General features: G+C 38.0%; 2 protein-coding genes across 10 annotated transcripts in view; one reads left to right on the top strand and one right to left on the bottom strand.

Annotated features, from left to right (window-relative positions):
* The window catches only part of PHYHIPL (phytanoyl-CoA 2-hydroxylase interacting protein like), a 74,002-nt gene extending 60,030 nt beyond the window's left edge, over positions 1-13,972 (top strand). The window contains exon 5 of the mRNA XM_045783674.2: positions 12,899-13,972. Coding sequence (XP_045639630.1) covers positions 12,899-13,433 — 535 coding nt within the window. The 3' untranslated portion in view covers positions 13,434-13,972. The remainder of the gene's footprint in view (positions 1-12,898) is intronic.
* FAM13C (family with sequence similarity 13 member C) overlaps positions 13,958-25,062 on the bottom strand; it is a 136,916-nt gene continuing 125,811 nt past the window's right edge. For 5 of the 9 annotated variants that reach the window (XM_045783673.2, XM_045783672.2, XM_045783671.2 and 2 more), the window contains 4 exons: positions 21,891-21,986; positions 20,399-20,598; positions 18,797-18,898; positions 13,958-15,563 (listed from right to left, as the gene is read on the bottom strand). In XM_045783673.2, coding sequence (XP_045639629.1) covers positions 15,440-15,563; positions 18,797-18,898; positions 20,399-20,598; positions 21,891-21,986 — 522 coding nt within the window. In that variant the 3' untranslated portion in view covers positions 13,958-15,439. The remainder of the gene's footprint in view (positions 15,564-18,796; positions 18,899-20,398; positions 20,599-21,890; positions 21,987-25,062) is intronic. The other 4 variants (XM_045783667.2, XM_045783669.2, XM_045783670.2 and 1 more) reach the window with 3 other exon arrangements.

Raw genomic sequence — 25,062 nt, 5'->3', positions numbered from 1 at the left:
GTTAGGGACCATGGGACTCAAGGGACAATACAATGATGAGTTCCCTGAGTTCTCTTTTTAGCTCTTATATTCTGGACTGAGTTCTGAAAAAGCCAAAAACCCCCAAAATACTGATGGGCACAAACAAACAAAAAATGCCCCCAGAAAACCTGCTTTATTTACCCAAATGACCAGCAAAGGGGTAGTCTTGAAGACAGAAAGCTTTTAGACAATAATTGCCCTACTTCAGCCAAACACCATCAGGAAAAAAAGCATTTTCCGACCCTCACCAGCCAAGCCAAGTAGGGAACCTAGACTTCCACCTTCTACCAGCTATAAGGAAGCACCCTTTCCTCCTCCTCCATCCCCTACTGTGTTGGTGTGAGAGAAAGCTGAATGGGGAACCTGGACTTATTACCCACCCCACCCCCCACCCACCAGTGGCAGTGTGGTACCTGTCAACCCCCTTACTGGGGTGGAGTCACAGATGGCCTAATGAAAACCAGGACTTTTCACTGCAGCCCAGGAATACGGCTTGCTTCTATGGTTTCACTCTGTCAGTGAAGGCCACATAAGGAGCAGTACTGAGACATCTTCTCCCTCTCCCAGCTAGATAGTATTAGCAGAAGCCTAGTGAGAGCCTTCTCTTAACTTCACCCAGTAGTGATCCCCCACCCCATGTCATTGAGGCTGACTGGGAAGCCTGGACTTCCCCGCCCCCCCCCCAGCAGCAATGAAGTGATACTCTTACATTTCTCCTGCTGATACACAGTCAAAAGAGGCCTGCTAAAATACTGATTTAAATAAGACCTAGGTAGTACTGGGTGTCTGAGTTAAGATGGCAGAGGAATAGGGGACCCCTTTTTCAGCCGGTCCCCTGAGTCGAGCTGGATAGGTACCAGACCAGCCTGTATAACCATGGAATCAGCCTGAGACGCAGGATGATGCATCTGGATCTCTACAAATGAACATCTCCAGCGCTGAGTATTGAGGTACCAAGAGGGGAGCTGTAAACCGTGCACGGATATCGGAAGATAAACGGAAGGGGGAGGGAGCCGCCGCGTTTGGGCGCCGGGAAGCGGCAGCCACCTGCACGGGGGAGCGGGCAGACACACAGAGGGCACCCGCGAGAGAGCGGACTGAGACCGGCGAGCCGTGAACGCGCGCGCCACCAGGCATCTCCCGGAACACCGGAATCCCGGTGTGCTCACGGGATCCAGACTGAGACCGGGAACTCCCGGAGCGCGCGCGGGGCGGCTGGCGGCTGGCGGGCCACCTGCACGGGGGAGCGGGCGGACTCGCGGTCGGCACCCGCGAAACAGCAGACTGAGACCCTGAACCGGGTGCGCGCGCCACCAGGCTTCTCACGAAACTCCGGAATCGAGGTGTGCTCACCGGGCATAGACTGAGACCGGGAGACCCGGGAGCGCGCCGGGCGGCCGGTGGCTGGCGGCATTAGAAACACAAAGGACAGAGACGCAGCCGGTGGCTGGCGGCATTAGAAACACAAAGGACAGAGACGCGCCGGCCCTGGAAGTGAGGGCAGGGTCGCGGAGTTGGTGCGCACATCCCGGGACGGCCGCAGGGTTGAGCAGCACCAACAGTAACAGAGTTAAAGTGGCCAGAACATCAGTGGAGAACGGGCCGCAATCCCTCTGTTCTGTGACAATGCAGCCTCTGCTGCTCTGACCCTCAGAAGAGGCATAGCCGGCCGCCAGGGAAAGCCGCCAGAGAACAAAAGCCTGGAAATACCGGCTCAGAGAGTGCCCATCCCCATCCTCCCTCGCAGGGGACACGGAGACTCTAACCAAACAGGGTTGCCTGAGTATCGGCGCGGCAGGCCCCTCCCCCAGAACACAGAAGGCAGGCTGAAAAATCAAGAAGCCCACAACCGGAGGCGCCTGGGTGGCGCAGTCATTGAGCTCCTGTCTCTGGCTTAGGGCGTGATCCCGGCGTTCCGGAAAGGAGTCCCTCATCGGGCTCCTCCGCTGGGAGCCTGCTTCTTCCTCTCTCACTCCCCTGCTTCTGTTTCGTTCTTGCTGACTGTCTGTTTCCCTCTCTCAGATAAGTAAATAAATAAAATCTTTAAAGAAGAAGCCCACATCTCTAAGATCCCTATAAAACAAGGGGCACGGCCTGGGACCCAGTCAATAATTTTGGGCTCTGGAAAGCCCGCAACCTCTCTTCATCAGAATGACAAGAAGGAGAAGCCCCCCCCAGCAAAGAAAAGACAGTGAATCAGTGGCCTCTGCCACAGAAGTAACGGATATGGATGTAACCAAATTATCAGAAATGGAATTCAGAGTAACAATGGTCAAGATAATGAGTAGACTTGAAAAAAGTATTCAGGAAAATATTACTGAGAATATACAATCCCTAAGGGCGGAAATGAGAGCGAATTTGACAGAAATTAAAAATTCTATGAGCCAAATGCAGGCAAAACTAGAGGCTCTGACGGCCAGGGTCACGGAAGCGGAGGAAAGGGTTAGTGAATTGGAGGATGGGTTAATAGAGGAAAAAATAAAAATAGAAGATGGTCTTAAAAAAATCCACGCCCACGAATGTTGGCTACGGGAGATTACTGACTCAACGAAACGATCCAATGTTAGAATCATCGGCATCCCCGAGGGGGTGGAGAAAAACAGAGGTCTAGAAGAGATATTTGAACAAATTGTAGCTGAAAACTTCCCTAATCTAGCAAGGGAAACAAACATTCGTGTCCAAGAGGCAGAGAGGACCCCTCCCAAGCTCAACCATGACAGACCTACACCACGTCACGTCATAGTGCAATTCGCAAATATGAGATCCAAGGAAACAGTATTGAAAGCGGCCAGGGCAAAGAAATTTCTCACGTACCAAGGCAAAGGCATCAGAATTACATCAGACCTGTCTACACAGACCTGGAATGAGAGAAAGGGTTGGGGGAGCATTTTTAAAGCTCTTTCAGAGAAAAACATGCAGCCAAGGATCCTTTATCCAGCAAGGCTGTCATTCAGAATTGATGGAGAAATAAAGACATTTCAGAATCGACAGTCACTAGCCAATTTCATAACCACGAAACCAGCCCTACAGGAGGTATTACGGGGGGTTCTATAAAAGTAAAAAGGCCCCAAGAGTGATACAAAACAGAAAGTCACAGCCAATACAAACAAAGACTTTACTGACAACATGGCAGAATTAAAAGCATATCTCTCAGTACTCAGCCTGAACATTAATGGTTTAAATTCTGGTTTCAAACGCCACACGGTTGCAGATTGGATAAAAAGAAATGACCCATCCATTTGCTGTCTACAAGAGACTCATTTCGAACCCAAAGATGCATTCAGACTGAGAGTAAGGGGATGGAGTACCATCTTTCACGCAAATGGACCTCAAAAGAAAGCTGGGGTAGCAATTCTCATATCAGATAAATTGGATTTTAAACTACAGACTATAGTTAGAGATGCAGAAGGACACTATATTATTCTTAAAGGAAGTATTCAACAAGTGGATATGACAATTATAAATATATATGCCCCCAACAGGGGAGCAGCAAGATACACAAGCCAACTCTTAACCAGAATAAAGAGACATATAGATAAAAATACATTAATAGTAGGGGACCTCAACACTCCACTCTCAGAAATAGACAGAACACCCTGGCAAAAACTAAGCAAAGAATCAAAGGCTTTGAATGCCATACTCGACGAGTTGGACCTCTTAGATATATATAGAACACTGCACCCCAGAACCAAAGAATACTCATTCTATTCTAATGCCCATGGAACATTTTCAAGAATAGACCATGTTCTGGGACACAAAACAGGTCTCAGCCGATACCAAAAGATTGAAATTATCCCCTGCATATTCTCAGACCACAACGCTCTGAAATTGGAACTCAACCACAAGGAAAAATTTGGAAGAAACTCAAACACTTGGAGACTAAGAACCATCCTGCTCAGGAATGACTCGATAAACCAGGAAATCAAAAATCAAATTAAACAATTTATGGAGACCAATGAGAATGAAAATACAACATTCCAAAACCTATGGGATACTGCAAAGGCAGTCCTAAGGGGGAAATACATAGCCATCCAAGCCTCACTCAAAAGAATAGAAAAATCTAAAATGCAGTTTTTATATTCTCACCTCAAGAAGCTGGAACAGCAACAGAGGGACAGGCCTAATCCACGCACAAGGAAGCAGTTGACCAAAATTAAAGCTGAAATCAATCAAGCAGAAACCAGAAGTACAGTAGAGCAGATCAACAGGACTAGAAGCTGGTTCTTGGAGAGAATCAATAAAATTGACAGACCACTGGCAAGACTTATCCAAAAGAAAAAAGAAAGGACCCAGATTATTAAAATTATGAATGAAAAAGGAGAGGTCACGACGAACACCATTGAAATTGGAAAGATTATTAGAAATTTTTATCAACAGCTATATGCCAATAAACTAAGCAATCTGGAAGAGATGGAATCCTTCCTCGAAACCTATAAACTACCAAGATTGAAAAAGGAAGAAATTGATTTCTTAAACAGGCCAATTAATTATGAAGAAATTGAGTCAGTGATAAACAACCTTCCAAATAACAAAACTCCAGGCCCGGACGGTTTTCCTGGGGAATTCTACCAAACATTCAAAGAAGAAATAATACCTATTCTCCTAAAGCTATTTCAAAAAATAGAAACAGAAGGAAAGCTACCAAACTCATTCTATGAGGCCAATATTACCTTGATCCCCAAACCAGGCAAAGACCCCCTCAAAAAGGAGAATTACAGACCGATTTCCCTAATGAATATGGACGCCAAAATCCTCAACAAGATACTTGCTAATAGAATCCAACAGTTCATTAAAAGGATTATCCACCACGATCAAGTGGGATTCATACCTGGGATGCAAGCGTGGTTCAATATTCGCAAATCAATCAGCGTGATACATCATATCAACAAGAAAAGACTCAAGAACCATATGATCCTCTCAATTGATGCCGAAAAAGCATTTGACAAAATACAGCATCCTTTCCTGATTAAAACCCTTCAGAGTGTAGGAATAGAAGGTACATTTCTCAATCTCATAAAAGCCATCTATGAAAAGCCTACTGCAAATATTATTCTCAATGGGGAAAAGCTGGAAGCCTTTCCCTTAAGATCAGGAACACGACAAGGATGCCCACTCTCGCCACTATTATTCAACATAGTCCTAGAAGTCCTTGCAACAGCAATCAGACAACAAAAAGGGATCAAAGGTATTCAAATCGGCAAAGAAGAAGTCAAAATGTCTCTCTTCGCAGACGACATGATACTCTATATGGAAAACCCAAAAGAAGCCACTCCCAAACTATTAGAAGTTATAGAGCAATTCAGTAACGTGGCAGGATACAAAATCAATGCTCAGAAATCAGTCGCATTTCTGTACACGAATAACGAGAACGAAGAAAGAGAAATCAGGGAATCCATCCCATTTACAATAGCACCAAAAACCATACGTTACCTTGGAATTAACTTAACCAGAGACGTAAAGGACCTTTATTCTAGAAACTATAAATCACTCTTAAAAGACATTGAGGAAGACATAAAAAGATGGAAAGATATTCCATGCTCATGGATCGGAAGAATTAACATAGTTAAAATGTCCATGCTACCCAGAGCAATCTACACTTTCAATGCTATCCCGATCAAAATACCGAGAACGTTTTTCAAAGAACTGGAACAAATAGTCCTTAAATTTGTATGGAACCAGAAAAGACCCCGAATCTCCAAGGAACTGTTGAAAAGGAAAAACAAAGCTGGGGGCATCACAATGCCGAATTTCGAGCTGTACTACAAAGCTGTGATCACAAAGACAGCATGGTACTGGCACAAAAACAGACACATAGACCAATGGAACAGAATAGAGAGCCCAGAAATGGACCCTCAGCTCTTTGGGCAACTAATATTTGATAAAGCAGGAAAAAACATCCGGTGGGAAAAAGACAGTCTCTTCAATAAATGGTGCTGGGAAAACTGGACAGCTACATGCAAAAGAATGAAACTTGATCACTATCTCACACCATACACAAAAATAAACTCCAAATGGATGAAAGACCTCGATGTGAGACAGGAATCCATCAAAATTCTAGAGGAGAACATAGGCAGCAACCTCTACGACATCGGCCAAAGCAACCTTTTTCATGACACATCCCCAAAGGCAAGAGAAACAAAAGATAAAATGAATTTATGGGACTTCATCAAGATTAAAAGTTTCTGCACATCCAAGGAAACAGTCAGAAAAACTAAGAGGCAGCCCACGGAATGGGAGAATATATTTGCAAATGACACTACAGATAAAGGACTGGTATCCAAGATCTACAAAGAACTTCTCAAACTCAATACACGAGAAACAAATAAACAAATCAAAAAATGGGCAGAAGATATGAACAGACACTTTTCCAATGAAGACATACAAATGGCTAACAGACACATGAAAAAATGTTCAAAATCATTAGCCATCAAGGAAATTCAAATCAAAACCACACTGAGATACCACCTTACGCCAGTTAGAATGGCAAAAATAGACAAGGCAAGAAACAACAATTGTTGGAGAGGATGTGGAGAAAGGGGATCCCTCCTACATTGTTGGTGGGAATGCAAGTTGGTACAGCCACTCTGGAAGACCGTGTGGAGGTCCCTTAAAAAGTTAAAAATTGAGCTACCCTATGATCCAGCCATTGCACTACTGGGTGTTTACCCCAAAGATACAGACGTAGTGAAGAGAAGGGCCATATGCACCCCAATGTTCATAGCAGCAATGTCCACAATAGCTAAATCGTGGAAGGAGCCGAGATGCCCTGCAACAGATGACTGGATTAAGAAGTTGTGGTCCATATATACAATGGAATATTACTCAGCAATCAGAAAGAATGAGTTCTCAACATTTGCTACAACATGGACGGCACTGGAGGAGATAATGCTTAGTGAAATAAGTCAAGCAGAGAAAGACAACTATCATATGATTTCTCTCATCTATGGAACATAAGAACTAGAATGATCAGTAGGGGAAGAAAGGGATAAAGAAAGGGGGGGTAATCAGAAGGGGGAATGAAACATGAGAGACTATGGACTATGAGAAACAAACTGAGGGCTACAGAGGGGAGGGGGGTGGGGGAATGGGATAGACCGGTGATGGGTAGTAAGGAGGGCACATATTGCATGGTGCACTGGGTGTTATACACAACTAATGAATCATCGAGCCTTACATCGAAAACCGGGGATGTACTGTATGGTGACTAACATAATATAATAAAAAATCATTATTAATAAAAAAAAAAAATAAAAAAAAATAAAAATAAATAAATAAATAAATAAGACCTAGTATCATAACATAATATCCTAAATGTCCAAATACTATTGAAATCCACTCATGATACCAAAAATCAGAAAAATCTTGAGTGAGAAAAAATGATCAATAGACAGTGCCAAGATAATACAAATCTTAGCATTATCTGACAAAGATTTCAAACAGCCACCGTAAAAATTTTTCAATAAGCAATTACAAATGTACTTGAAATGAAAATAGAAGATATAAAGAATTAAATGGATATTGTAGAACTGAAAAGCAACTATAAGTAAAAAACAGTGGATAGACTCAACAACAAAGTGAAGACAAAGGAAAGAATCCATAAACTTGAAGATAGAACAATAGAAATTACCCAAACTGGGGCTCCTAGGTGGCTCCATTGGCTAAGCCTCTGACTCTTAATTTCAGCTCAGGTTGTGATATCAGGATCATGAAATCGAGTCCTGCTCCATGCTAAGCATGGAGCCTGCTAAAGATTCTCTCTCTCCCTTTCCCTCTGCCCCTCCCCCCCAAAAAAGAAAAAAAAATTACCCAAACTGAGTAACAGAAAATTGGAAAAAAAAAAAAAAGCACGACTTCAAAGACATGTAGGACTATAGCAGATCTGATATCTAATATTGATGTCATTGGAGTCAAAAAGAAAGGAGAAAAAGGTGGAGCTAATAAAGTACTCAAAGTAAAGATCTCTGAAATGTTCCCAAATTTGGCCAAGGACATAAATGTAAAGATTAAAGAAGCTAAGTGAATCCCAAACAGGATAAACACAAATAAATCCATGCCAAGACACCTTATAAACTCCTGAAAATTGAAGGCAAACAAGTCCTGAAAGTGGTCAGAGAAAAAAAAAAGATACTTCACCTGTGGTGTCTTTGAATAACATCATCATTGGAAACCATATAGGCCAGAAAGAAGCCACAGAACATTTTTAAGTTCTGAAAGAGAATTGTCAACCCAGAATCCTGTATCTAGTGAAAATATCCTTCAAGAATAAAGGGGTATCAAGACATTCTCAGATTAAGGAAAATTAAGGGAATTTGTCACCAGCATATCTACTGTAAAAGAATGACCAAAAGAATTTTTTTTTAAATTCATCATGATAAGTATACTCTTCAGTCCCCATCCCGTATTTCTCCTATCACCCCACCAACCTCCCCTCTGGTAGCCATCAGTTTGTTCTCTATAGTTAAGAGTCTGTTTCTTAGTTTGTCTCTCTCTCTCTCTTTTTTTTTTCCTTTGCTTATTTGTTGTCATTCTTAAATACCACATATGAGTAAAATCATATGGTATTTGTCTTTCTCTGACTGACTTCTTTCGCTTAGCACTATACTCTCTAGGTTTATCCATGTTGTTGCAAATAGTAAGATTTCATGCTTTTCTTTGGCTGAATAATATGCCATTGTATATATATATATATAGATATAGATAGATATAGATATAGATATAGATATCGATATCTATCTATAGATAGATATAGATATCTATATATATATATACCACATCTTCTTTATGATAGATAGATATAGATATCTATATATATATATACCACATCTTCTTTATGCATTCATCAGTCAATGGACACTTGGGCTGCTTCCATAATTCAGTGATTATAAATAATGTTGCAGTAAACATTATTGTTTACTTGTATCCCTTTGAATTAGGGTTTTGTATTATTTGGGTAAATATCTAATAGTGCAATTCCTGGATCATAAAGTAGATCTATTTTATTTTTTGAGGAACCTCCCTGTTTTCTACAGTGGCTATACTAGTTCGCAATCCCACCAAAAGGTCAAGAGGGTTCCTTTTTCTCCACATCCTTGCCAACACTTTGTTGTGTTGTTGATTTTAGCCATTCTGACAGGTGTAAGGTGATATCATTGTAGTTTTGATTTGCATTTACCTACTGATTAGTGATGTTGAGCATCTTTTCATGTGTTTGTTGGCTATCTGGATGCCTTCTTTGGAGAAATGTCTGTTCATTTCTTCTGCCCATTTTTAATTGGATTATTTGGGGTTTTTGGTGTTGACTTGTAGACGTTGCTTATATATTTTGTATACTAACCCTTCATCGATAATGTCATTTGCAAATATTTTCTCCATTTCATAGGTTGCCTGTTCATTTTGTTGTTTCCTTCACTGTGCAGAAGCTTTTTATTTTGATGTAGTACCAATAGTTTGTTTTTGCTTTTATTTCCCCTGACTCAGGAGACATATCTAGAAAAATGTTTCCGTGGCTGATATCCGAGAAATTACTGCCTGTGCTCTCTTCTAGGATTTTTATGATTTCAGGTTTCACATTTAAGTCTTTAATCCCTTTTGAGTTTACTTTTGTGTGTGGTGTAAGAAAGTGTCCCAGTTTCATTCTTTTGCATGTAGTTTCTCAACACCATTTGTGTTCCCATTGGATATTCTTTCTTCCTTTGTCAAAAATAAGATTAACCCATATAATTGTGGGTTTATTTCTGGGTTTTCTATTCTGTTCCATTGATCTCCATGTCTGTTTTTGTGCCAGTACCATACTGTTTTAATTACTACCACTTTGTAATATAACTTGAAATCTGGAATTGTGATACCTCCAGCTTTGTTTTTCTTTTCCAAGATTGCTTTGGCTATTCAAGGTCTTTTGTGGTTCCATACAAATTTTGGGATTGCTTGTTCTAGTTCTGTGACAAATGCTATTGCTATTTTGATGGGGATTGCATTAAATATGTAGATCACTTTGGGTAATATAGACATTTTAACAATATTTGTTCTTCCAACTCATAAGCATGGAATGTCTTTCCATTTCTTTGTGTCATCTTGAATTTTTTTCATCACGTTTTATAGTTTTTGGAGTACAAGTCTTTTACCTCTTTGGCTGAGTTTATGCCCAGATATTTAATGCATTTTGGTGCATCTGTAAATGGGATTGTTTTCTTGATTTCTCTTTCTGGTACTTCATTATTAGTGTATAGGAATGCAATGGATTTCTGTACCTAGATTTTTTATCCTGTAACTTTACTGAATTCATTTATCAGTTCTAGTAGTTTTTTGGTGGAATCTTTAGGGTTTCTATATATAGTATCATGTCATCTGCATACAGTGAGAGTTTTACTTCTTCCTTACCAGTTTGGATACATTTTCTTTCTTTATGTTGTTTGATTGCTGTGGCTAGAACATTAGTACTACATTGAATAAAAGTAGTGAGAGTGGACATCCTTGCCTTGTTCCTGACCTTAGGGGAATACTCTGAGATTTTCCCCATTGAGTATGATGTTCTCTGTGGGTTTTTCATATAAGGTCTTTATTATGTTGAGGTATGTTTCCTCTAAATCTACTTTGTTGATGGTTTTATCATGAGTGGACATTGTACTTTGTCAAATGTTTTTTTCTGCATCTATTGAAAGAATCATATAGTTCTTATCCTTTCTCCAACTGATGTGATGTATCATGTTGATTGTTTTGTGAATATTGAACCACCCTTACATCTTGGGAATAAATCCCATTTGATTATGGTGTATGATTTTTTAATGTATTATTGGTTTGCTAATATTTTGTTGAGGATTTTTGCATCTATATTCATGAGTGATGTTGGCTTATAGTTCTCTTTTTTTGTGGTATCTTTATCTGGTTTTGATATCAGGGCAATACTGGCCTCATAGAATGAATTTGTAAGTTTTCCTTCCTCTTACATTTTTTGGAATAGTTTGAGAAGAATGGGTATCAACTCTTCGCTAAATGTTTAGTAGAATTTGCTTGTGAAGCTGTTTGGTCCTGGACTTTTGTTTTTTGAGAGATTTTTTTATTACCAGTTCAACTTCATTGCTGGTAATTGATGTGTTCAAATTTTCTATTTCTTCCTACTTTAGTTTTGGTAGGTAATAGGTTTCCAGGAATTTATCCATTTCTTCCAAGTTACCCAGTTTGTTGGCATTTAGGATATGTTAAAATTGTATTTCTGTAGTGTTGGTTGTTATTTCTCCTCCTTCATTAGTAATTTTGTGCATTTGGGCCCTCTCTCTTTTTTTTTTAATGGGTCTGACTAGAGTTTTGTCAATTTTGTTGATCTTTTCAAAGAACCAGCTCCTGGTTTCATTGATCTGTTCTATTGTTATTTTAGTTTCTATGTCATTTATTTCTACTCTGATCTCTATTATTTCCTTACTTTGCTAGGTTTGGGTTTTGTTTGTTCTTCTTTTTCTAGCTCGTATAGGTGTGAAGTAAGACTGTTTGAGATTTTTTTTCTTGCTTCTTGAGGTAAGCCTGTATAAACTTCCACCTTAGAACCTCTTTTGCTGCATCCCAAAGATTTTGGACCATTGTGTTTTCTAAAAAGTTTTTGAAAAAGGGAAGAGAACAATAATAGAAGGAATTTGGGAACATCAGGAGGAAAGGAAGAAGAGTAAGAGTAAAAATATGGGGTCCAATCCAGAATATTCATACATCTCTTATTTATCTAGTGTCCTCTAATACGTGAGTTTCTTGGTCTTCCCTTGAATCTGCATTTTTAATAAGCTTCCTTGGTAGTTCTTAGGCACTAGAATTTGAGACTCATTGCTGTTCTAAAGTTAGGGGAGACCCTGGGCATACCTCACTGACCCACAGGCTCTTTTAGAAACATGCTGACTGGGAGAAGCTTCTCATACTTGTATGGTAGGTTGTAATTTTCATCCCAACTCATGCTGGTCAAGGACCCAACAAGAAAGGGAAGGCACACTTAGTGGGAGTTCTGGAGAAAATTTGACAAAAGCATCATTCATAAAGGTAGAGACAGAGTTAAGGCACTAATAAGGGATGGTAAAGCAACCAGGAACTATCAAGAGTTGAAAGGTTTTACTACTCTTAGGAAGGGGAATAGAGGACACCCAATAGGAGAAGTAGTAAGAGACATATAGTACATACAAATCCAGCCACACCAGAACTACAAGGCTCTGAAGCATGTCTGAAGACAGCACACTCAAGGCTTTCCTTCCTCCTCTCCTAGATCTGATGGTGCCTCCCATAAGGAGAGCTGAAATAGAAGGGACCAAGGGACAAAGAACCAAATGATAGAGTCCCAACCCACAGTGGAAGGCAAGAAGGATGGAGAATAGATCTGGGGGGACAGTAAAGGGAGAATGACCAGCTCTGATAAAAGAAAAACGCAGGATAGGGGACCTGATTAGTAAACTGTACCTAGGGGGGAAAAAAACCCACAAAATAAAGCAAGACTCTTTTGTGCTAATATATATACATGGACAGCACCCATATTAGGACTAAATTTTGGCATACTTTAAGGAAACATTCAATATATTTAACCAATACTGTTAGTCCAGTTTTCTCTTCAAAGAGCCACTTCTGAAACCCAGTAGGCATATAATGGTTGTGATTTCAGTTGTAAGATTTCTAATTCCAGTTTGGTTTTTCCAGCCAGGAAATTTTTTATGTAAAGATCTGCAAGGTTTGTAGCAGAACATCCTTGCATTAAAATACATAAAAGTTAAAGTAAGTCAAAAGGTGGATTCTCCTTGATCTGACAGCAGGATGAGCATTCAGACTTTTGGGCCTATCACCAGTCAAATCTACATGTAAATCAATAGCTTTACTACTTTTATACCAAGAAGTGACCATCTCTTTTCTCTTGCAGAGAACATCATGGGAATGCTATGCAACCATCAGTCAAGGATAACAGTGGTAGCCATGGCTCGCCTATCAGTGGTAAATTAGAAGGCATCTTCTTCAGCTGCAGCACTGAATTCAATACTGGGAAGCCACCCCAGGATTCACCTTATGGAAGATACAGGTTTGAGATTGCAGCAGAAAAACTTTTTAACCCCAATACTAACTTATACTTTGGGGACTTCTACTGTATGTACACTGCTTATCATTATGTGATTCTTGTCATTGCCCCTGTGGGATCACCAGGAGATGAATTTTGTAAGCAGCGCCTTCCTCAGCTAAATTCCAAGGATAATAAATTTTTGACCTGCACAGAAGAAGATGGGGTGCTGGTTTACCACCATGCCCAGGATGTCATTTTAGAAGTCATTTACACTGACCCTGTGGATCTTTCTCTGGGCACTGTAGCAGAAATCACTGGTCATCAGCTCATGAGTTTGTCTACTGCAAATGCAAAGAAAGATCCCAGCTGCAAAACCTGTAATATCAGTGTTGGACGTTAATGCCCACTTTTCTTATTCTTACCCAGTCCCTTTTCTTCCCCTAGGAGCATTGATCCTCTGTTGTCCATTTTCATTACCAGATGTTTTCCACTGAAGCATGCACATGCCGCTATCACCAAAAGCAAATTGCCATTTTTCAAATTTCATCCAGAGCCGTTTTAGTGTTTCCTATTCCCTGCCCTTCCCATTACTTTCAATGATGAAAGTTCTCCTCTGACACTTTATTGCCTAGATGCTGCAACGTTTTTACTTTTCCTTTCTGCCAAACATAACAAAGCAATTATATAAACTGCTTTAGCAAAATACAAAATAACGGCTTATAAATGGTGTTTAAATATGCATTCATTTTAATCTACTGAACAAATATTGGGGTAACTCCAAACCGCATGAAAGGGTGTAATTGCAGCATGAGTTAGATCTTGAAGCCTAGAATTGTCAGCACTTCCAACTTGTTGTTTGACAGTGTTATTTATGTTATTTATATTAGCTAACAGGAAACAACTATTGTGTTTCAACATAATAAATATAATAGAAAAATATTTTATTTGTATTGTTGTATAAAATATTTACAATCATATAGAATATATAGAGTCACATTTTAATAGCAATTGTATACATGTCATGAAACCATTTCCCTTATCAAAGATGTAGTTTGTAAACTTCAAATAGTTGTGTCTCTGTCCTGTTACAAGTAGATGACTTCAATTAAACAAATTTATGAAGGACATCATTCTGATTCATAAAAGTTATAAAATATCAGGTAAATACAGAGAAAACAATAAGCCTCTGAAATACTCTGCTTCTGAAAGTCAATATTCTTCCATCCAAACTATATGAAAATGTGAATTTGTTCAACATCATGCTTAAACATTACAGAAAACAGAAATACAAACATGGTTGGTACAAGAGAGAAAATGTTGACCTTTTACTTATTTTTACAAGGCAAAAATAATAAATGTGTGTTTTAGTACAAAATAACACAAAACTATATGCACTAAAGTTGATGAAGCAAATAAAATATTCTGGCATCTTTTCCAAGGTGTCTTAACAATTTCCAAACCTTTCATTTTGTACAGAATGAAGAATACCTACAATTCATGAGAAAGCTTTGTGACTTCACAAAGTATATATAGACCTTGGAACATTAAGAAAAATGCATATTCCCAATGGAAAAATAGTTATATACTCTTATAGTAAACAAAAAGATTAGCAATCATAACTATGATCACATTAGATTATATACTGCAGACCACAGATCTATCCAAAATACCTATTTTCAAATTTTAATACAATATTTTATTTTAATATAAACATCTGTCAATTATAGACAAAGATAATTCACAAAGTACATGCTATCAGAATGAACTTTGGTAACCAGAAATGTAAAATTTCAAATAACAGATAAAATAATGTGCTATTTTTATATAGAAATAAAAAATTAGCGGTGACACATTCTAGTATGCTTTACTGAATAGCCTAGCGGACTTAAGGGACAAGGTAGATTTTTTTTTATCACTTAAAAAATCTATTAGAAGTTTCAAATAAATTGCATTCTTACTAGCTGTATTCCTTCCTACATAAAAAGAAGAGTTTCTTTTCCTCCTCTTACTGATTTTATAAAAATCATGCTCTTTTCCATACACTAACATAAGCAATTTCTGGACACTAAATAGACTTTCCCTAATAAGTGGCCCACTGAAAAAGTATTATTTAGATTTGATAAAATATTAAGATGTTTTTCGAAATAATTATACTGACTGTGCATTTTCTCCTTGGCATGGAGGAGACTGAAATTTTTTTTCCAATTATACTGTTGTTATATTTTCCCCCATTTAAATCCTCCTTCCACATTGATAGTTCCACTTGCCATCCCTTCTTCAAAACAGCTAATATTACCACTAAAGTGCTTTAATTTTCAGTATATCGAAACTACTTAGCAAGAATGGCAGAGGAAAATAAACTTGACCTTATCTTGGTTGAAAGTGAGCACAAACATTTCCTGAACCTCAGATTGTTTTGGCCACATCTTGCTTGCTGATGAGGACCTCTAATAGTCTCAGTTTGGCTTTTATGTGCTTGTATTCATAGTACTCGTCTGCCATTGGTATCCTATCTTCCTTTTGTGGACTTCTGCAAAACAGAAAATACTGTCTATTAGCTCATAATAAATCAAGTCATTAAAAATCCTTTTAAATAATTTTTACATGAGAAAGTACAGAGTAGAAGTTTCCACTTGGTTTTTGCATCATGTCTTTTTTACCTTCCCTTCCACCTTCACTCACTCCCTCCTCCATGTGTCATTAGGTTTTTGTATAATAGTACCTTTTGAGAACTTGAATGTCATGGGTATTTTGCAAATAGTTGGTCCACTGCATAGACATACAACAATGGAGCAAGTAAAAAGGAAAAAAAAAAAAAAAAAAAGAACTCTCAAGGCATTCTTAGTCTAGTCATTCTCCCATTACTCATACCACAGTTCACGCCTATGAAGAATGTTCAGCCCTTACAATGAGAGTTGTTAAAAATTCAACCTAAAAACTACATAAATTAAGCAAAATAATTTATAAATTTATGGTAATGGGGGGAAAAAGCTCAATGGCTACCTCATAAACATGAAATATTTCCAAGTTTTCTTTTAATTATAATACCTATCTCTGCTAATGTATAGTAGAATCAGTGAGAAGTTCATGGATTGAATTTATGAGTCTGAATTGCAATGGTTCTCTTTGTACACTAATTCTAAGGCTAGATATCTGACAAAATGTGTTTTATACATATGCATTCTAACTACTATATGTTCTTGCCATTTACTTTGAAGAATGTTCGGGTAACATCTGGAGTTAAAACCATTTCCTTTCCACAAAAATATGTTGCCAGGTTATGTTATCTAAAGGATAGTAATTGCTTCAGGATCTTAGAATGCTCTTCTCTCCTTGGTTGCTAAGATTACCGATTACTTCTAGAACACTTTCATTCATGACTTTGAAGTTCAAGGAGTGGAAAACAGATCAAACACCACAGTTGCTACTGAATATAAACACAAATACTCTGATATTAGTGTGGCTGAATGTAGGCACATAGCAAGCATTTAATGTTTTACCCATACTCCCTTCTATTTCCCAGTACTGATAAAAGATATGAATTTTTAAAAAGCGTGAATCTATAATAAAGATTTCCTAAGAATAGAGTTATCTACTTGTGATGCACCACTCTACACTGCCCTGGAATTTCTAGTACAGAACTCAGAACAGTACACAAATCTGGAGACAAGGTTTCTCTTCAATATTGTCTAAGTTATTTAACAGAATTCCTTTGCCTCCATTCTGTATTATGGACCAAACTTTTAACTGGGCCTCTAAATACCACCTTAGTTTATAGAAACATATCTAAGCGAAGAAATGATCTAATTTATCAGGAAACATTAGTAACCCATCATGCAACTTTTCCCTGATCTGCATACTCCATTGTGGCTAATAAACAAGAGTGTATGGGCCAGAATGAAAAATTTTGCTAAGTATTTCCTGAGGCAGTATTCCCATTATGTAAAACATGCTAATGTGCTTGGTACAGTTCCTGGCTTATAGCTGTTAATGTTATATCTACATGATTATTCCTCTTGCTTGGCAAATATTACCAAGAACATTTACAGTAACTTAAAATTTTTAGTGATCCATTTGCATGGCTATTTTACCTTATGGACAGGATTAGGCCTTCCTAATAAAATTTCTTAGGATAACAAGATTAAGATCCACATTCCCTAATCATTAAACCCTTTGATTTCAGTTGTGATACACCACCACTTTGGCATTTAGTTCAAGTATATTACCACAAGAGGGCATACAACCTCAGTCAAATACAGGCGAATCTGAAGTAGGGTTAAGACTCAAAGGTGCAGTAGTAGAACACTATACATAGAACATCACTAACTTCCCTGAACATCAAAGGTATGCCAAGTACCCCTGGAGCTCCATTAGGCAGGATAACTAGCACACTGGGTGGTCTCAAACTTTGGACTCCTGGGTACGTACAGGTTAAAAAAATGTAAGTGTAAAATCTGTATGGAAATTCTGTAAAGGGAAAAAATGGAAATGGAAAAAGAAAACAAGAAATTATGTTTTATATTCTAAGTTTAACAGCCACATAACATTTCTCACTAGATTAGTTAACATCAGCAGAAAGGCAAATAACTTGGACTTGTAGCAGTCAACTGGAAAAGGAAGATTGCTGGCAGAAAACAAAGTGGGTTACATCTGTATTTGCTGAACACAAAACATTTCTGACTTAATAGGTCAAGTCCTATTGTACAGCTCCGGAGGACTGACATGGAAAAGCTGCTAAGAGGTGAGTAGACCAAGGTTTCAAGATGCTTTAGAAAATAGTCCCTGTCCATCAGGTTGACCCTCAGTCTGCTGAAATGAAAGCAGTTCAGAAAGGGCAGTTACGTAGGTGGAGAGGAATACCCAGGGGGCAGTGTATCAGTGACTCCCACCTCTGCCACCTTAATAACTTTGTGACTTTGGGAAAGTTACACTTTATTGTTTTTTAATGCTGACATCCCACAGGACAACTATAGCTTCCCAAAGTATTCCAGGAAGTCCAGTCATTTCATCTTACAACCATGGAAACAGGCTCAGGATAGCTAAATGATTTGTCTCTTTCTCTTCCAAAAGTAGATCAATAATCCTGAATCTTATGATTTTATATATATTATATATATGCATACACAAATATATAATCACATACATATAAAATACATAAATTGTGCATATAAAAATTATATATGTATTGACAATACACCAAAATTTAGAGGAAACTAATGGAATGCCTAATGAGACTTAGGTTGACAAAGAAAAATAGACAAAGAGAGGACATAGCTAAACATTTATGTTAAGGATAGAAAGAATAGCTGTGAACTTTTGATTTGAAAATAAATAAAGGCAGATCCTGAAGTTTAAAAGATACATTTAAAGCGAAAGAAATATTATTTAATGAAATAGGGAATAACTTGTGAAACTAAGTAACCCAGAACAAAGAAGTTATATGGATTGAAAAATCAAATAGATTTTTTAAAGGTTTAGATAAATTCAATAGTTATAAAGAGATTTATTATGCAAAGTTAGGGATTTTTGGATTTCATCCTTTATTTTTTTAAAGCCTGATGTCACAATTGATAGCTACAGCCTCCCATAAAACATACCTAATAATGGCACTACTAGAATATTGCATTAGGCAGATCTTGAGTCTAAGTCACTGTGGAAATTATATCTTGTATAAAGTTACTGTTCCTGCCAAAAACTGCAGCTCATTATTAACAATAGTTCCCTAGGAAATACTAGCTTAAAAAAATCTCTGCCCACACTTACCTTCCCGTTTGTTTAAAAAACTGTTCTTCAAAGTCCCTTAAGGCTTTCCGAAGTCTCTTCTTGTCAGCCCTAGTTTCTCGGAGATGGTCAAGAAGTACAGGCCTATATCAAGCAAAATATACATTTGCCATTACTGAGCTCTGGCATATTTGAGACATCATAAGAAGACTGATCCATTCAGCAAATCATATTATGACACAGAAGGGTTTTGCCTAAAAGAGTATCTTTTGAATAACTGAAGTACAGGTAGAGCCTAACATAGGGAAGCACATAAGCAGAGGATGAAAACAATGTCAGAAGAGAAGAGAAAGGACAGACAGAAGGCAAGCCAGTGGAGTCCATTACAGAGTGTGGTGAGGGTAATGACCATATGAATGGATGAGGGAGAAAGAGACATTTTGAAAGAATACTCATCAGTATTTGGTGATAGACTAGACCTAAGAGGCACAAAAGGAAGAGAGTTTAAAGAAAATTCTACCCTTAATGTAGTGTATGGGGCAAATGGCCAAACCCTTGGGAACGAAACAGACCTTATTCAAAATAAAGCTAGAATTAGACTGCAAATTCTACTCCTTCATTCTACTAAGACAAAAGTCATGTACTTTTAGAGCAGGAATTCTTATCTACGAAACTTGTGCATAGTTTCAGAACTTTGAACTCCCTGTTATATATTGACATTTTCTTTAAAAAACAAAAATTCCAACACCCCCCAAAAGTTAAGAACAGCTGCTTAAGAACAACCAACCAACCAACAATAAATAAATCAAAGAAAGGAAAGAGAAGAAAAGAGGGAGAGAAAGAAGAAGGGAAAAAAGAGAGGAAGGAAGATTGATTTTCTGCTTCCAAACAGGTTACTTCTCTGAGCTGAAACTGAGGTACCAGCTGATCCTACAAGCACACTGAAATCCCAATTTATACCTTAGTCCTTAGTCCCACCTCATATATTTTTGAGGATTCCATCCCTATCTTGAGGTATACACTCACCGCTCTATAGTAATACATGTTAAAGGAAATCTCATAATCCGGCCTATAACATACAAACCAAAGAGGGTCAAATGATCAAGAGGAATGCCACCTACTGAATAATGATAATTATAACAATAATTATAATATTAATGAAAATACAAATAGCTCCTGAGGGGCCATTAGGAGCCTAAGGACAACTCATTTACTTATGGCCAGGGGGATTCCCAGCCTGGAGAAACCATCTTATCTAAAGGAATAGATAGACTAGGATAAAGGTCCTGACAAATGTTGACCCACATGGGATCCCTATTCCTTTTGGTCCAGCATTTTCAAAAGCCAGCTCTGCTTCACACACTGCCAGGAATTAGACTGATGCCAGACCCTGCTGAAAAGATGTACAACTGTAGGAAATTAGCATTGATGGCAACTTTAGGACTTCATTGGGAGTGCTGGTTCCTCAAGGCTTTGTCTTCTTAATTCTCCAGTCAAGAGAACAACCAGATTATGCTTTTAGGCGACTGGCAGTTCACATTTTTTAGAGAATCTAATAGTTCTTGTGAATTTTGTGTGCACATACAAGGTATCCCAGACCAAAAGGAGTTGAAAAGAGACTCCATACTTAGGATTCACACTCACATAGTGGCCTCATGTAAATTGGACATGGATAGGGCTGGTTGCTTGATTTCTTTTTTTTCATCTGGCAGCAGGACCCTAACAGGCTCAGTCTCATTAGAGAAGGTGAGGTGGTCGCCAACAGGAAGGTGAGACGCTGGATCTGGCAAAGAAGGTTGCTGGCTTCCCTGTGGACAGTCTTCATCAGAGTCCTCTTCCTCCTGCTTATCACAAGCAGAGTTAAATAAAGTCACAAAATGCTAAGTGCCTCTTGAAGCAAAAACAGGAAGAGGAACCATAAATAGACACCATGAAAAGAGTAGATGTATCTACTGAAAAATCAGAAGGAAGCAACCAAGAGAAACTCTTCCTCAGTTGCATCAAAAATCTTGCAGAAGTTAATGAGCTAAGAGGCACCCATGCCGTGCTAAAATGCTCAGCAAGTTCAACTCTGCTGGGCCAAAGAAGGCACAGAATCCAAGATAAGGTCCAGTTTGGGCTGCACTGCCTACTAGTTCCTCCCTTTCACTTAGACCTTCTGGGCCCCCAGCTTCATAACAGTTACATGGGTTAGGATGAGAGGGACTTCAGACATCCAGAGGGGCAAAAGAGGAACTTTTGCCATCCAGAAATATCCCGAATCAGGTCCTGGGGTGGACCACATTCAGATACAGAGGATATTGAGAAAATTGACAAATTCAGGGATGAGCTCTAGGGAGGCCCAAGCAAATCGGAGTTATTCCTTAACGTGTTCTGCTAATGCTCATCACAACCAAAAGATTTTCTTGCAAGAAAATCTGAAAATTGTAATCCATTTTAAATCATGATTCCTTAATGGAAAAATTTTAGAGATGATGACTCACTATTGTCTTTGTCTTTAAAATTATGAAAGTATAAATGTAGTCAAGTATACTTAAGTGTATATGTGTTAATATTTATTCCTTTTTATATTGATATCTTGAGCAAGTGACTGAATACTAATGGAGTAGGATTTGTGGTGCTTTTCTAGTTCTGTATTCCCATAAGTCATTCTTTATTAAAAATAGTCTAACTCAATTTCAGTAGCCATATTTTCTATTGAAAGAAATCTTATATCTTACATAATGATGGTCAAATGGTACCAAAAACAAATGTTGCATTATATCAAGGAACATGTAGTCAATTTTCTTATTCAAGAAGAAATTAACACACAGAATAGAAAGGCTATTTGGTCTAGCTGTGTTGTAAATTAGATAATGCCACATTGAAATTCATCATTTGATCAAGAAATGAAAGATAATGTTAAAACTGGCTTCAAAAATGCAATTGTTATAAATTCCTCTTTCATAGTAATTTTAATTATCAGCCACTGTTAAGTATAATATTGGGCTTAACGGAGACTACATTTCTACTTTTTGAAATAACAACTGGCCTTGTTATACTGCGAAGAAGGCTTATTTATAATAAGCTGCCTCCCTACCTAAACTATTCCAGGCACAAGTAAAGGTTTCTAGTTAAAGCAAGCATCCTGACTTACAATTGTTGGAATAAGGGAAGGTGTTGACAAGATTTGCTTGATAACCCTGTACCGGTCGTAAAGAGGCTTTATGAGGTTCTTGTCTTGCTTAGCTACCTGAAAAACATGAAATTCATTATTCTTCCTTTCTTAGATGAGAATGAAAACATGTCAGTATTTTTTAGCAGGCAAAAAAAAAAAACAAAAACAAAAACAAAAAAAAAAACCAAACCAATTTTGAAGTCTCAAAGTAGGAGATTAATAATACTATAATACAACAGTAATTAGAAAAAGAGAAGTCATTTATAAGATACTATTTAAAGTGTATGTCAGTTTTCTTCCAGGAAATGTTTCTTAAAGGATAGGGCCAAGTTTAGAAAGATGTTTAAAGCTTTCTGAAAGAATCCTAAATACATAAATGGTAAGAAGCCTGTTATGTGCTCCTTCATTTTTTAAAAAACCAATATGTGATTGAGACCTATCAATTTTTCTTCTGAAACACATATTTTCTCTGGATTTTCATTATTATATTCACAAATACCAACCTTGTTTAGGTCTTCCTCACAACAAGCTTGGAGTACATACTTGCTTACTGGCTAGCTCTGACATAAACTAGTTTGGATACAACAATTACCTTATTTGAATCCTCAATTTCTTACCTGTACAACAAGTAGGTTGGAATTACAAAGTTCCTTCCAGCTAAAAAATGTCATAACCTCTTGGTCCAAGAATATATTCTCCTACTTCTCTGCCATATGACCCATCCCTGAGCACTATTTTTTTAACAGGTCACATTGTACATAAAAATTTAAATAGCTTTCTATTTATCTATCAATCCCTTACCTATCTACCCCACCATCACCTTTCCATCCAAAGTGATCAAACCTCTGCTTGCCTTGGTTTTGCTCCCTGCTGTGTATCCTACATTAATTTGTTACATATTTACTACACAAAATTTCCCTTTCACTCTGGTCAGATGGTTCTCACTCAGCAGGTAGCAGGAAGAAATAGCACATAGCATAATCACCTGGGTATCTTTTGTCAAAATGCAAATACCCAAATGTGCTATCTGATTCTCTGCCTTCCAGATCCCCCAGAGGGATCTTGAAGGAAAAGAACATAGCTTAAGTATATGTATTTTTTTAATTTCCTAGTTATTCACATGCTACCCTACCCACCAGTTGAGAACCATTCTGGCCCATATTTATCTTCCTTTACTCTGAACTTCTCTGTCTTATTATCTGGGCCTTGACTATTTTCTGTGTTTCAGTTTTGTCTGCGCAAATGAATTAGAAGTTTTTTTAGAACAAAGATTATATCACTTATTTTTCAAAATTTTCACAGTACCCAACACATCCCCTTCCCTGCTATAAATTTATTAATCCAAGTTTATAAACAAAGGCACCCTAATTTTATCAATCTTCATATAATTCCACAGGCTATAACCTAAGGCTCTTTAATTTTCAGTAGAAAGAAAGGCTTTTTCTAGAAGCCTTTTAAATATTATTGGTTAAGCAACCCCAAGAACCTTTCATTTACTGGCCCAATCATTCCTTAAATATTTTCTTAGTCATGATACATCTTACCATGAAAAAAAAAATCCTTTCATGTATTTCATGGGGTTTTAACAGGTAATAAAGAAAAAAATCTCAATCCAAGTTCAAAAAACATTAACTGTTTTTTATTCAGTGTCTCATTGGGGCTTATATTCCATAGAAAGCACTTCAGAAAATGATGCATCTTAACCATTATTAACACCTCTCTATGGCAGTTTTGGATTTTTGTGATTTTATTTATTTTTAGTATATTCTCTGGATTCTAGAAAAACTAAATTTAGTCCTAAAAGAAAAAAAGAGTGACCAAAAAGCAAGTCAGAATGATGACTGCTATTATAGAAAAGTATCTTTCACAGATCCCAGGTAAAAATCAGCGTCCACATACAACGTATGCACTCATCTTTCACTATAACGAGTCCCTGATTTTACTCTTAGAATCATTATCAAAGCAATCCCCAAAGAGAGACATGAGGGTTTCAATGGCTGTAAGTACAAAACAGTGTCGAAACTAATTCTATAAGTGCTCATCCTCAAATAGGAAGACAGGCTGCTTGAACAAGAAGGGGCAGTGATCAGACTATGTGCCAGGAGCTGTCCTCCACTCACAGACCCACAGAGAACAGCTATGGAAGGCCTGCAAAGTCAATCTTCATGAAGGAAGATGAGTCAAGAGAGAGACTCTGCTTGAAGTGGTACCTCAAATCTAAAGGGCTGACATACATTTGACTTGGCTATTCCTCAGCCATTTTCTGCTAAGAATCAGACAACTGTCCCCTCTATATTCAATGACTATTTCTGAAATGCATCCTCCCTGCCTCGTTCTGCATATTGGTGGCTGTCCGTGGTATGTCAGATGTATCTAACTTATGATTTTTGTTATGTGAATGGAGGCAACAAAGAATGTTGAGTAACCGGAAATAGGCAGAGAGAGATACCCAGAGCATGAATGGGCTGTGAGACTTAAAGATAAATAAAAGGAGATAAATACCAAAGATACTTAGCCTAACTTCCTTCTCCTCCATTTTTTTATGACATCAGAAAGAGTGGAATGAAAAGGAGGTTGAGCAAGAGGCAACTGTGCATAGAACAGTTTGATATGATTTGTTGACAATTTGACAACTTTGCCATAAAAAATTTCTGAGACCCCTACCTAGTAAGGTTATTTGAATCAGCAACGCTACAGGATTTATCAATCAATCAATGGGTTATTTGGAAGAGCAGCTCCCAAACGAGCTGGCAAGACACAACTGCTGCTGAGAAGACAGCCCAAGTGTATTTCTTTCTGGGCCCTGGTCAGAAAGTTGTTTGGGAAAAAACTGCCATAGCTTCCATGCTTTTAGCATCATGCTTGTTTTCCTTTCTTCCCATGGCATTAGCCCCCTGTATTCCCTCACAGTAAACCACAGAAATTTATTTAAACTCATTTGAATCAGCCCCATAATTAAGATCTCTCCTAAAGAGGGAAGAGTGAAGGGAATCAATTACTCTAGCTTTAGAGTCAAGTGTTGCCAAGCTTTTCCTGTGTCTGAGTCTCTGCAGCCCCTCCCCAAGTGAGACGTATATATGGAACAAGTCTGACTTCTGAACTAATAAGTCAAACAATGTGAAAAGTTAGTAATGAACATGATCATACAAAG

The sequence above is a fragment of the Ursus americanus genome, chromosome 6 (genome assembly GCF_024610735.1).
Source record: "Ursus americanus isolate L20-20 chromosome 6, mUrsAme1.1.p, whole genome shotgun sequence".
Taxonomy (NCBI): Eukaryota; Metazoa; Chordata; class Mammalia; order Carnivora; family Ursidae; genus Ursus; species Ursus americanus.
The sequence above is the reverse complement of the archived record's forward strand: the minus strand, read 5'-3'. Positions and strand labels throughout refer to the sequence as shown.